At 43.5% G+C, this 14,271-nt stretch overlaps 1 protein-coding gene across 1 annotated transcript; it reads right to left on the bottom strand.

Moving 5' to 3' along the window:
- Positions 1 to 558: 558 nt before the first annotated feature.
- On the bottom strand, positions 559 to 12,748 carry CAMKV (CaM kinase like vesicle associated). Its single transcript, XM_056856984.1, has 10 exons — positions 12,644 to 12,748; positions 11,326 to 11,457; positions 9,716 to 9,790; positions 8,398 to 8,540; positions 7,934 to 8,050; positions 6,545 to 6,620; positions 6,153 to 6,289; positions 5,148 to 5,226; positions 4,178 to 4,265; positions 559 to 1,251 (listed from the first exon to the last, which is right to left on the bottom strand). Exons 1-10 carry the CDS (start codon positions 12,736 to 12,738, stop codon positions 898 to 900), a joined length of 1,296 nt encoding a protein of 431 aa, XP_056712962.1. The 5' UTR covers positions 12,739 to 12,748; the 3' UTR covers positions 559 to 897.
- Between the last annotated feature and the right edge of the window lie 1,523 nt (positions 12,749 to 14,271).

The raw sequence follows: 14,271 nt of genomic DNA, 5'->3' as shown, positions 1-14,271 counted from the left end.
CTCACCTGCACCTAAGCACATGGTTTCCACCTGCATCCTGAATGAATATGCCTAATGTGACAGCTCCAATATGGCAGTGTGTAGACCTCTATGTCACCCAATAAGGCCTTACCTGGACCTTTGTCCCATTCCTCCATTCTCCCTACCTCCAGGGTATAGCAGAGTAATCAGCTGAAGGATATGGCTCTTATATCTGATCTGGTTTCCCTAGCTCCTCAAAGCTAGGCTCAGAAGGCTACTGGTAAAGATCCATGATTGAATGACCAGATATCTCTAATTTTCTTTAAAAGCCCCTGCAAGGGAGACCCCAATTTGAATTGTTTGTGACAGAGGCATCGGGGTTTAACCCTTCCTTCAGAAATGTTTTCTTGGGGAGTCCATGTACGAAAGGTTCCCTCTCCTACACTGGCACCATAGCTCTGATTCAGATTAGGCTCCTGGTGTCTGCTTTTAAAGAAAAGATGTCTGAAGTTCTGATCACAGATCTTCAGTGTCTTATGACCCTGTCTGAGTGAGAAAGCTTGGTAGCAAGTGAAGGAGTGACTGATAGAGAGAGAATGCCCTGGGGGCAGCTAGTAGTAAGAAAAGAAACTTAACAAAGGTTACCAAACATGACAAAGAAAAGGAAAGCAACACAGAGAGAATTTCATGCAATGGGCTGGGTCTCCAGAACCACTTGTCCACTTGGACCCATCAGGGCCATTCTGGACTCTGTCACATAAAAAATAGAAACTCTGCTGGCACCTAGCTGGAGACACGTAAAGTCAGGCAGACTGACAGCCACACGCAGAGGGGTTGGTTAGGAAGCCAGGAGAGGCTGGGGTACCATGCCAATGATTATTTACAAAGAGATACAACAAAGAGAGGTGCAACCCCACCCTTGCCCTACCCCCCGACTCAGCCAGTCTCCTCATTCAAGGACTCTGGGGTGGCACTAGGAGTAGTGGTTTCTTCCCCGTTACACGTAGTGGGTGCTGACGATGATGTTGCTGGAATTTCTGCCGGAGTTGTTGGCGTTGTTTCTGAGCTTGTTGCTGCAGGATCTGGAGCTACCGCTGTTGTTGCTGGCACTGCTTCAGTGGTTGAGGTTGGCGCTGTGCCATCTGCTTCAGCTTTAGCCTGTGGGGCGTTGGTGGTCTCTGTCGTGGCAGCACTGTCTGTTGTTGCAGCAGTGGGAGTGGCTGGCTTGGCTCCATCTGTGTGCTCTGATGCTCTGAGTCTCTTCATCATTGTAGTCACCCGAATGGCTTTCTGCAGTTGGAATGCAAAAGATGACCCCTGTGACAGACAGCTGCATTCTGAGGAGTTGTCCCGGTCATAGAACCCCTTGATTGACAGGGAGTTCAAATGGAATTCTAAGGATGGCAGTTAGAAAACTGACAATTGGGAATAGACAGTTGAGGGAGGGCTGTTAATGGACAGTGTTGGAGACAGCGGCATGAACTGCAAGCTGTCTGTAGAGGGTTCTCCTCTGGTGTGAGAGGTACTCCCTTTGGGTTAGGATCAGAAAGGATCCATAAGCAGTTATAAAGGCAAACAGCTCTAGTGTTGAGAGGGTGATCCCTAAGTTTTTAATGGGAAATAGCTGTAGTGAAAAGAGGGATTCCAGGCCAGTTTAAAGAAGAAAACTGGGAAATTGTATATTATGTTCCTAACTCCTCCAACTAAAGAACTCCTGTTTGAAGAAGCTTATGTTTATGGAGCAAAGCAGTGACTGCCGAAGGGAAATCAATCTCAGTACTTAATAAAAGTATCAACACTTGTCGGTGAACCACCTTAGATACATCTTGAATTACAAAATATCTCTTGTATATAATCATCATAGTTCCTCATGCTTGTTGTTCTGTTGCAAGCCATATTCATGTTATGATACTTTATGACCCTAACCTTTACATTTCCCTCAAAGGAGCTGAATAAAACCATTTTACTTTTTACTTAAAAAAAGCCTCTTGTGTGCCAAATATTTCTGATCTACATATAAACAAAAGTAGAGCAAATCTGTCATACCTCTCACTGGTAACCTGACAATTTAAAGCCCTCTGCTACCTATTATTGGGGTGAAGGCTAGAAGCTGTACCTCTGTCATGCATTCTCTTTCCTCCAGAATTTGACATTACCTGTTCAAACTCTTATGAGTTTCTTGTCATGTTTGTTTTTTAACCTCAGTATGTTAGCACCAGAGAATGTCAGCTTTATTGTAAGTGCACTTTGTGTCTGCTTGTGAGTGCAGACAAACTCTTGAGATACAAGGCTAAAACATCAGAAAGCAAGCAAGTAAGGCGGAAGAATAACACCCCTAGTGTACTTTGCATTACACCTCATGATGATTCATCCAACTGCATGAATTTTGTAGCCTAACTCCTCACTGAATACTAGATTAGCAATCTTCTAAAAACTGCAATCTAGGGTCATCATCCATTTAAAGATGTTTTAGCCTCTAGAAGTCTGGCTTTTAATTTAACAATTATTTTGAAATATTGTCAAGCCTTGTTTTAATCACTGATATAAATCACAGCTTATTTTAAGTAGAAAGATAACCTACTGTTTAATATTTAAAAAGCTACCATTTGTCGCCACATAGTAGTAACCATCTTTATTACTTTTCATCCTCATCAAATTTGGGTATATGGAATATCATAATCATTCCAACATCATTACAGCATCCTATATATACAAGTGGGGACCCACAATACTCTCAGGGGGAGGATCCCTTCCCCTTCTTAGGTTTAACCTCCCCCTCCACCATCACTACAAGCAGCCCATCATGGCTCTTGCCTAAAAATTTAAATTAAAATGAAGAGGGGGAAGGGATACTCCCTGCGAGTATTGTGGTTCCTGCCTCTCCTCAGTCACAGCCATCGGTGAGCCTGGTATGGGTCCCATCCTCTACTGCAAAGACCACCACACTTCTTCCCCCCCAGCCCCCCAACATTGATGCTGACCAGCCCACTGCAACTCTTAAGAACATAAGAAAGACCATGCTAGATCAGACCAAGGTCCATCAAGTCCAGCAGTCTGTCCAAACTGTGGCCAACCAGGTGCCTCTAGGAAGCCCACAAACAAGACAGCTGCAGCAATGTTGTCCTGCCTGTGTTCCAATCCAAAGCACCTAATATAATAGGCAATTTAACTATGCGTTGTGTGAAGAAATACTTCCTTTTATCTGTTTTGAATCTCTCACCCTCCAGCTTCAGCAGATGACCCCACATTCTAGTATTATGAGAGAGGGAGAAAAGCTTCTCCCTGTCCACTCTCTCCATACCATGTATAATTTTATAGACCTCTATCATGTCTCCCCTTAACCGCCTTCTTTCCAAGCTAAACAGCCCCAAGCATTCTAACTGCTCCTCATAGGGCAGTTGCTCTAGCCCCCTGATCATTATGGCTGCTCTTTTCTCCACCTTCTCAAGCTCTGCAATATCTCTTATCCTTTGCCTCAAGGCCTGCTGTGGCTCCCAAAGTCCCTCCACCTTCAAAGCTGCCACCAGTGAGCTCAGCAGGTCTCCCACCCCCCAACTTCCCCACGCCAACATCGATGTTGGTGACCGCAGTATGGCTCCTGGCCTTCACTGCTGGGCCTGCTGCAGGTACCAGACCCTGTCCACATTCACAGCTGCTGCTGGCAAGCTTGGTGCAGCTTCTGCCCCCCACCCCCATGGTTCCTGGCTTCCACCACAAACTCCCAACAGCTGTGTAAAGGCAATGGTGGTACACAAAACCCATTTCATCCAAAACAGAAGTTTTTATTTGCTCCTGATTCCTGCCCTCCCTCTGAGGCAAAATAGCCTTGGGGCATGGCAAAAAAACTATAACAGCCTTTTAAGGTAGTGGTTAGGTGGATAGATTTAATTTAAGCAAGCAAAGCCACTCATGCTTCAGATCTTAGGGGGGATTTTAATCTATGTTTCCCATAAACAGTCAGCTTAGCTGTGTTATTAATCACATTCCGTGCTGTGGGGAATGGACAATGGCCTTGCCTTTGCTTAACAGGCTGCAGTGAAGCTGGGCTTCATTTCTTACAAATAATTTTAGCTTTTCAGGAATAAAACCAGCAAGTCCTAAAGAGATACGTGAGAGTAAGAGTGAGAAAGAGGTGTCTCCCCAAGACTTGATCCAGTTTCAAACTTTCTGTACTGCAACTGGGAAACTGTGCCAGTAGCCTCAACTGCAACATTACCTTCCATTTTGCCCTCGCAAAATTTTTCTCAATCTGAGCACACACTCCATCCTTTATGTTCTTGTCTGAAGCAGCATTGCCAGAGATCCTGGGAACAGAAAACATGATAATGAGAAGCACCTCTTGGCAATGAAATCCTCTTAATCTCGTTTTCTTGTTCAGTTTTACTTGGAGATGTAAAATTTCTGGAAAGTTTGAAGCCATGGGGGAAATTTTTTTTCCTGTTTTTTTTTCTCCTGGAAAAGAACAAAAAATCTAGGAATTTTTGAAATATATGCAATACTTACTGTCCTGTTACCTAAACTAATTTTACTGCGTTAACAACATAAAATACATTATTCATAACTTACTTAGCATACAGAATTGCAATATTTGATGTATTTATGGAATTTAAGTTATAAATGCCTTATACAAGCAAAATTGCAAATATTCCCAATAATTGAGTACAAATTGCAAGCTGACGCACCCATTCTATATTAGCACTTGTACCTTAGTTTTTGCTATCTGGATAGAGAGAGCTAACTTCTCAATGAAACTTTCAATTTTCCTCTGAGGCTTTGGTGCAGTTTCTACCCCACACCTTCTGATCGTTCCCCCCCCCCTTCTGCAAGGTAGGGTAATGCTACTCTTTACCCAGTCTGTGGATAAATGTGTCACAGTGGTTTTAGGGAGAGGTGAAAGGCTTCATTCCCACAGCCTGCAGTCACCACAGTGTTCTCTCATCAACCCATGCCAGTCCAGATGCTGTAAAACACAGGAATGCCTCATTTATTTCCCCTTCATCAGGTTCACTCCATTACATTGTACAGGTAGGATCTGTAGCTTTCCTCTGGCATAAAGAAATATCACTATGTCAAAACTGTACTAATCTTATATATCCTGCACCTCTGATTTTCTTGCCATTCTGCCTCATACTATTAAAAGAAAGTTCTCTTTCTTCTGTTTATTGGGAATAGCTGTGGAGGCTTACCATTCATGAGAAATAGCTTCCTGTGCTGTAATTCTCTGGTCTTGGTCCACCTCCATCAGACGGGCTACCAGATCCTTGGCTGCAAGTACAAAATTAGGAAATCTTACTGGTTGCACGGGATGAAGAGAAGCATCATGGCAGACAATGCTGTGGCTCTGCACATCAGTTAAGGTTGCCAGCTGTGGCTTGCAAAACTCTGGCGATTTGGGGGTAGTAAGAGAGGAGGGGAGGGAATTCAGCAGAGATGTTGTGCTATGGAGTCCATCTTCCGAAGCTGCCATTTCTTCCGGGGAACTGATCTCTGTAGTCTGGAGATCTAATTCTGGCAGAACTCCAGGCTCTACCTTGAGGTTGGTAACCCAAACTACAATAGCTGTGGGAATTACCTGAAGCAAATCAGGTGTGGAACCTTTGGGCTAGTCTACAGAAAAGGAGTGATTAATAATTTTGCAAAGTGTCTTTAAAATGGGAACTAGCCATGAGAGGAAACCAATTTGACTGAAGGAATAGAGAAGGAAGGGCCTGCTTAAGCCTCTAATTTTTCCACAGTCACCCTCCTCCCAAGCCTTTCCGTCTAGAGCATAGTGGGGGCCGTAGTGGGCAACCTGCTGCCTCCAGGCTCCTGCTCAGTGGATCAGTGTGAGCAAAATGGGGGGCGGGAGAACATTGCTTCCAGTTATGTACTAGGAAGTGGCATCTTGTGATGCTCAGGAATTTGCCAGATGTCTAGGGTAAAAACCATAGAGATTTGGGAAGTTCATGGTGTGTTGTGCAAATGTTGTTACATCACTTCCAGGTAGACGACCAGAAGCAATGTCACGGCATTGCATTATGGTGGTATCTTGAATCTTCACCTCTCTGAAGTTTCCAGGGGTTGCCAACTGTGGGCTGGCAACCTAGCAGAGGGGAAAAAATAGCTTCCCCCACAAGTAATAAATCAATTGTGCCTCCTATAGGTAGCAAAATGCATTTTACTTTCCCCTCCTTCAGTTCAAGGAGCTTTACCTGCTTGTGAGATATCGTCCCAATATGGAGGATCAAACTCATAGTCACCAGCCAAGATCTTACGGAATAGGTTCTTGTCATGGTTCTCGTAATCATCTTCATCCATCTCCTCATAGAAGGGTGGGTTCCCTGACAAGCTAAAGGACAGAGATGGTCGGGGAGGGGGGAGCATTGAAGGTGAAGGGAATAGTGAAGCCACTAGCTATACATCTTCATTTCTCTTTCCCACCTTCTAATGAATGATAATTGCTACAGTCTTTTATAACTAGATGGGTGGTCTCCAGTTACTGATCTCCCAAGAAATCCGTTGCAATTTTCTGGCCATTTCTCCCACCCAAGTAGCTATTTTGATAAGTTAAGAAGCCCAGTATTTTTCATCCCCTCTTACTTACAGAATGTACATGATGACACCAATTGCCCAGCAGTCTACAGGCCTCCCATATCGCTGGCGCCCTACCACCTCAGGAGCTGCAAGGACAGAAGTAGGGGGTGAAAACTATCTGTGGACAGATCTCTTTCGCACTGAAAACATCAGAATGAAACTTTTATTTACGTTATTTATAGCCCTTCTTTCTCACTGGGATTCAAGGAGGAAATAAAACTCTAAGGCTTATGCTATCAAGAACTTTGTTGTGATCAGAATTTAATTGTCCATTTAGACATAACTCAGGGTAAAGACTTAGAGCTATACCACTTCAAAATGCAGGTTGGGGAATTCCATATTTGAATGATGCAAACTCACTGCAAATAGAAAATGAGGACATCAGGGAGAGGGCCAGGCTATAACACTTCCCCTGACATACTAGCTTTCTGTGTACACAAAGTTTAGGGGAATAGAGTTGAATTCTTAAAAGATAAAATTGCTCACCCGATTTAGTACCCATATTGTGAAATACTCTCAAGTGAACATTCTCACTTTTTTCAGGATACAAATGGGACATTCTGAGTCTGTGTGTATTAGGGTGTATATACAAAGAAGAGGCCCACATATAGATAGTAGGCCAAATGTGAGGTGATTGCATGGGGACAGTAGGAGTGACTATGTCTCTCACCATTAAACTTTGAAAAGGTCATCTGAATGAAGCTACATTTTTAAACGCCAGAATCTGCAGAAATTACAACCAATTTACTGTACCAGGTAAATGGGTGTACAGTTTCAGGGACTTGTTCTTCCATATCTCCTGAGAATAGAAGGTGTATTAATTCTTGGGCAGGATAACCATGTGGTATTTATTAATTTGTTATATATGTATCATGCCTTTACAAAATGGTGTTTTGGTTTCACTTCACCCTGTCAGAAAGGTTAGGCTTAGAACCAGTGACTTGCCCTGCATACTTTAGACGGTGGGAATTTGAATCTGGATTCTTTTAATTTCAAAATTCCATCCACTGAGTCTTCTCTCCCTGGAACCATAGGGAGATGGATTGCTAGTAACAAATGTTGATAAGGAATAAATACATGGGGTAGCCAGGCTGAAGGTGGGAAACAGAAGCTTAGGCTTTGTATGAATGAATACTTTGGGGTGTGAGAGCATGGAAGGACTGTCTAAAGCAGCTATGATTAGTTCTGATTTTTCATCACAAAAGCTCACAAGCAGGTCTCAGAGTTGCAGATCTCCTGGGCAGAGTGGTACAGCTGATATCCGTCTGTGCTAGAACTCGGGAGGGTGTGATTAAGGAGAATAGTGGGACAGAATAGTTAGATGGACATTACTTCTTATCCCCTGGTGGTCCTTGCATGAAAGTATCACCCTGATATTGCTCAACAGGCCATTTCTTACCTAGATACTCAGGAGTTCCACAGGGTTCCTTGATGAGTCCGTTCTCCAGCTTGGCCAAGTGAAAGTCGCTGATTACAATCTTGGAGTTCTTTAGTCGGTTATAATATACCAAATTCTCTAACTGTGGAAACAGTGAGGAAGAAGAATGCAGATATGAAAGAGGATGTGAGAAACTAATCCCCTTACTGGCAAATTAATGACTGTATGTACAACTCCCTCATGCTCACAAAGATGTGACATACAGTACTGGTGTGCAGAGCAAGAGATACCATATTGAGAAGGTAAGGATACATGGATGGAGCTTCATGGAGCCACAGAGAGTAGTGAAAGAGGAAGGAAGAGACAGGGCAGCTCTGTTGTATTTGTTCATGACTGTTTTTAAGTGGAAGGAAGAGCAGATGGAGGATGGAGAGGTGATTGGCTCAAGTGTCTGTGTAAGCAAAGACTAATGGGGGTTGGCCAACTTGCCTTGAGGTTCCTATGTACGATCTTTAGTGTATGCAGGTATGCCACAGCCTCCAGCACTTGCCGAATGACATTACTGGTGTCACGCTCAGAGTAGTAACCTTGGTCCAAGATCCAATCAAATACCTCCCGGCCAGTGGCTCTGCAGGTGAGAGAAGGGACAAAGCTACAGATTGAGAAGGGAAATTGAGTATCCAATACTTACACCAGGGGCTTGCAAAGGAAGCATGCAATTTTGCTGATCTGTGTTTACTGCAAATTGTGCTTGGAGTATAAAATGAGCATAAAATCATGAATGGTATGTAGAGGAAGTGAAGAACAAAAAAGCTTTCATGGGATGTGCCTGCAGAGAGATATAATTTCAGAGGTGAATCTCCTGTGGAAGCGCAATCATTGCACTTCAGATTTGTGACCTATGCTCACTCATAAACTGAAGTTGGGAAAACATATTCTTCTGGTTTTTAGCAGAAACAGGACTTAAACAACTCTGGCCAGCCAGAGTATGTGCGTGTATACATATATATGTGTGTGTAAAGAGCCCCGTGGCGCAGAGTGGTAAGCTGCAGTACTGCAGTCCCAAGCTCTGCTCATGACCTGAGTTCGATCCCAATGGAAGTTGGTTTCAGGTAGCCGGCTCGAGGTTGACTCAGCCTTCCATCCTTCCGCGGTCGGTAAAATGAGTACCCAGCTTGCTACGGGTAAAGGGAAGATGACTGGGGAACCATCCCGTAAACAAAGTCTGCCTAGAAAACTTCGGGATGTGACATCACCCCATGGGTCAGGAATGACCTGGTGCTTGCACAGGGGACCTTTACCTTTTTAAAGTGCCATCAAGTTGCAGCCAACATATAGCTGCCCCAGCAAGGGGTTTTCAAGGCAAGTCGGAAGCAGAGGTGGTTTGCCATTGCCTTCCTTTGCAGAACTTTCCTGGGTGGTCTCCCTTCCAAGTGCTGACCCTGCTTAGCTTCTGAGATCTGACAAGATTGGGCTATACCATGCCATCTTCCCTGCCATATATACACACATATATAATGTATATAATCAGTTGAGAAGAAAAGGTTGGGGCAAGCCGAGCTCATCTCTCAGCAAACGAACCCAGGCTGTTTCCAGGTACGTCTTTCTGCAACCAGGCTTTTACACTGGATGAAAATCAAAGGCATTCCTGATAGCTGTTTGGGAAGTTAGGCATGCTTCTGGCAATTTGTTTTGTAGTGGCAACAAAATGGTCCCCCTGGGTAACCCAGCGCCCCTGGAAGTGCAAGAAGAGGAGATACAAATATCTATGAGACGTAGGAATTCTGGGCAAAACCAACTTACAGCTCCAAGAAGAGGAAGTACTCTTTCTTGGTGACATACACATCCACCAACTGCAGAATATTGGGGTGTTTCACCCTGCAGGAAAAGGAAGAAAAAAAGCAAACTGTTGGAAGTGTTCTACTGCTCTGTCTTGTCCTAATATATATGCCAATCTTTTGACAACTGTGTCCTGCTTTTTCTTGAAAATATCTGAGATGGTTTCCATCATATGTATGGGTAATTTCTTCCATTCCTGTATTCTTTTTAAAATTAGGAAATCCTATGGGCATTTATATAAACTTTGGTTTTCTGATGTGTTGGTTTTTATTATCAGATATTGTTGTACATTTACCTTTTTACTATGATTTTAAATAACGTTATTTCCTACTTTGAATCATTGTTAGAGAAGGGTGGGTTGAAAGTATCACAAATAAATAAGGAAGCCAGGAAGTTGCTGCATGGTATATATCACTAGCCATGAAACACAACACAACTTTCTCCTCATCTTGAGATTTATCTATCATGCAAATGCCTCTTAATTGCTCTTATCATATGAACATCCAGAAGTAGTCCTAAATTCGGTAGGGGAAGGTCCTTAGCTCAATAGTAGAGTACATGTTTTGCATGCAGAAGGCCCCAAGCATTTCCAGTTAAAAGACTTTGAGATTGCAGGACATCTGCTTCAGACCTTAGAGAACTACATGGGATGATGGGACTAGATGAACAATCGGTCACATAGTGAATGATCTGGAGGTCATCAGGGTCATGGGATGAGCTAGTGTGCAATGCCAGTAACTTTAGAAAAGATCTCCTCGTGGACAGCTCAAGCAGAACTGCAATTACTTACATATCATTGTTGATAATTTCACACCTGAGTGAGAGGGCCAGTCTAGCAATGGGTTTAGTAGAGAGAGTCACAATTATCACTTTGTGAAGCAGATGTGGCCCTTTCATCACTGGCATAATTAAATTGTGGAACGCCCTGCCCCAGGATGTGGTGGCGGCTGCCAACTTGGAAGGCTTTACGAGGGGAGTGGACATGTTCATGGAGGAGAGGGCTATTCATGGCTACTAATAAAAATGGATACTAGTCATGATGCATACCTATTCTCTCCAGGATCAGAGGAGCATGCCTATTATATTAGGTGCTGTAGAACACAGGCAGGATGGTGCTGCTGCAGTTGCCTTATCTGTGGGCTTCCTAGAGGCACCTGATTGGCCACAGTGTGAACAGACTGCTGGACTTGATGGACCTTGGTCTGATCCAGCATGGCCTTTCTTATGTTCTTATGGTTATTTTCTGACAACAGGATACATAGAGAGAATGTGTGGGGAATAGAAGATGGCATTGTGGCAGCAGGCTCTGCCCCCCCTTCCCTGTGCATGTTTGATTGAAGGGTGGATAATAAAGCCTCAATGTTCATGGCTGTCTGTGTGTGATCAGGAATTCTGAAAAACAACTTGCATGTGAATAAGCGGTATTCCAGCCTGCAGTTGAATGTGTGGAGCACTCATGCTGTATGCCCTGTAGTCTGAAGAAGATTGCTGGCAAAGTGAAGATGGCAACAGGGCAACTAAAGAAGTAGAGGCTTGGGTAAGGCTCACTGTCTCTGTGGACATTCACAACTCACATTTTCAGGATGATGATTTCATTCTTGGCTGCCTTCCGTACTTTGCGCCCATCCCTTTTCAGAAACTTCTTGCATGTATAGAGCTTCCCTGTTGACTTCTCCTTGGCACGGAATATCTCACAGAACTCTTCTCTGCGGAAAGAACAGCCACCGTACATTTAAACAGTTCTTGTACAAGAGCCGAAGCAGCCCAGTAGTAAATAATTTTGTTTTATGAGCTGCTTTCCCAAGAGAAACGCAGTTATCTATGTTCTTATTTTCAGATATTCCAATAAATTTCTTGCGACGTTCTTGCCAGATACATCAATTCAGATCCCAACTAAATTAGGATGCTTTGGGGAAAGTGGTAATATATATGTGTGTGCTCAGTGGGGGAAGCAGATGAATCACACCACTACCTATCATATGTTCCTGTAGGTCTGTGTCAGAACATAGGAAAACAACTCCCCTGATGGAAACAACACACGTTTCATTTTAATAAATTTCCAACCTACAGCTCACATTAGAGATCCCAACCATTTTGAGCCTGCAGGTGCCTTTGGAATTCTGACGCAGGGTGGAGGGCACATCTGCAAAATGGCTGTTGCAGGAGGCGGAGCCAATAGCAGAATAGCCACGACAGGAGGTGGAGCCAACAGCAAAATGTCAGGGAGTGAGGTTATGCATAATTCTAATAGTAGGTCATCAACGTTTGAGGCAGAAGGTCTGTTTAACAGGATGCCTTTTAAAATGAGCATACTGTTTTAAAATATTTACACGCAGCTTACCTTCAGTCACCCAGTGAAGATCCTTGTGCAGTGGTGGCAGCTGCTCCCAAAACAACATTAAAAAAAAAATCTGCTCAGCCAATGAGAAGCCCTCCAGTGCCGATGCCCCATCAGGCCCTGCCCACTTTCTAAAAACATTTGGTGTGCACCATGTTGGAGACTCCTGGCTTACAGTGCATATGGAAAAGGGACCCCTATCTTCCCGAAATTCACAGTTTCACTTATTGTGATGTGATCACTCCCTGCCAGCAGCAGCCAAGGATGTGGGGGATGCATGGCGTGATGTCACACAGTGACAGAGAAAACAGAGAGAAAACAACATGGAGAGGTCATTATTGTCGTCTCTCCCATGTCAGCCGTAACTTGTAGTTTGGCCTTGCACAAACCAGCTGCAGTTCTACCACTACTGCATTAGCCTCCCACCCCCACTATATTGATTGCTCTTCTAATTTCTCCACTGCTTCACCAGAACTGGCTTAATGTATGACACAGCTATGAATGGACCTTTCCAGTCTGACCAAATATGCAGAGAAAATTAATATAATACTTACGTTTTGATGACCTGCCCCAGGTCATATCTGTCAGTCACTTCAGATGGCTGGTTGTAATCTTTTTTATCTCCCAGGGTAACACATCCAAACGGCATTGCCGACCCAGTACTGAAAGGTAAGAGACAAAAAGGCTCTAGGTCATTGATCTTGGAGCCAGGTGGTATTCCTGCTCGCTTTAACTGGGGAGACCTGCTCAGTATACTACCTCTGAGCAGACTGAAGTAAGAAGGAGCAGACAGGCACAAAAGTTTGGCCAAATATGTAATCCAGTTTCATTAGTGCTAAATTAGAAAGGGAATTAGAAGTAAGGATCCTTAACCACCACTCACAGAACAAGATACTACTGCCAGTTCGCCCCAACTGACAGCTGCTATCACATAACCCCTTTATAGCCAACTATTTCATACTCTGTAACTCTCTCTTCCTGGCTATCTAATCCAGCTTTGGCCATTCTTCCTCTAGTAATGCCCAGGGTTTATTTCAATGATGCACCCTGGTTGGTTCAGACTATAGAAGCTACGTTGTTAGCTAGAACATGTAATGAATAGTCTACATTTCTATCATGATATCTTTGTTAGTTTCCAGTTTGTTTCTAGGTGCAATCCAGCATGTGGTTTTGACCACTGAAACCCTAAAAAGATCTGGGATGAAAATACCCGAAGGACTTCCTCTTTCTTTATGAAACTGGTCTCCCTGTTGAAATAATCTTTGGTGTTCCTTTTCTTAGTGCCCTCACCTTCTGAGATTAAATGGGAGACAGCCACAAATTAGGCCTGTCTGAATTTGTGCCCCAGTTATTAATTTATTTTATTTACTAAATTTATATGACACCTTTCTGCCCTTACAAGGACTGCCAAGGTGGCATGCAATTTAAAACACACAAGATAAAATTACGCTATAAAACCATTAAAATGACCCCTCTGCCCAAGCATACACCATGAAAACAATTTTAAAAGGCAAAAAACAACAGTTAAAATACACACAAAGCATAACATTAGTTAGGAAGGAGGGATCACTGAGGGAATGCCAAATAAAACAAAAAAGTCTTCACCTGCTGGCTGAAGACAGCAACAGAAGGGAACAGACGACTCTCCCTGGGGTGAGAGTTCCAGAGCTTTGGTGCCATGACCAATAAGGCCCTCTCCTAGGTTGGCACCTGACTGATCTCAGAAGGTGGAGGCACCTGAAGCAGGTCATGGCTGTTATGCTGTTGCTGGTATGATTTTAAGCTGTTCTTCAATTTTATATTGTTGTTTTAAGGTTTTTTTTTAATACTTCTTGTTCTGTTATTGATACTGTGTCAGCTGCCTTGAATCCCATAATTATTACACCATAACAACACAAAAGCCAGCCTTTCTAGGGGCTCTTTCTCCTGTGTTGCTTGCTCAGTTTCCATGGGCTAAAGCTGTGTTATTTCATGCTAAATCTGAGCACCAGACAGCAGCGGAGGTTCTTATTCTCTTTAGACAGGCAAGAAGTTCCACAAATGCCAAGAACTCTCCATGGTTCTGTAGCCCCTATGCTATGGAATGTCTTATCACCTTGCTTTTTCCTTTTTGCACCTGCCTCAAAGCCCCAAAACCTCCTAGGGTAGAATCTTTTGCTTATGTTACTCTGCACAGTGCCAG

The sequence above is a fragment of the Euleptes europaea genome, chromosome 1 (assembly GCF_029931775.1).
Source record: "Euleptes europaea isolate rEulEur1 chromosome 1, rEulEur1.hap1, whole genome shotgun sequence".
Taxonomy (NCBI): domain Eukaryota; kingdom Metazoa; phylum Chordata; class Lepidosauria; order Squamata; family Sphaerodactylidae; genus Euleptes; species Euleptes europaea.
This window is presented reverse-complemented; position numbering and strand designations above follow the sequence as displayed.

Excerpts from the sequence above, each read along its gene's own strand:
- CAMKV (XM_056856984.1), bottom strand. The coding sequence starts at position 12,738 with ATGCCGTTTGGATGTGTTACCCTGGGAGATAAAAAAGATTACAACCAG. Across the intron at positions 5,227-6,152 it reads GGACGATATCTCACAAGCAG|CCAAGGATCTGGTAGCCCGT; the intron begins GTAAAGCTCCTT and ends TTGTACTTGCAG. Across the intron at positions 4,266-5,147 it reads GAAGCTATTTCTCATGAATG|GATCTCTGGCAATGCTGCTT; the intron begins GTAAGCCTCCAC and ends TTCTGTTCCCAG.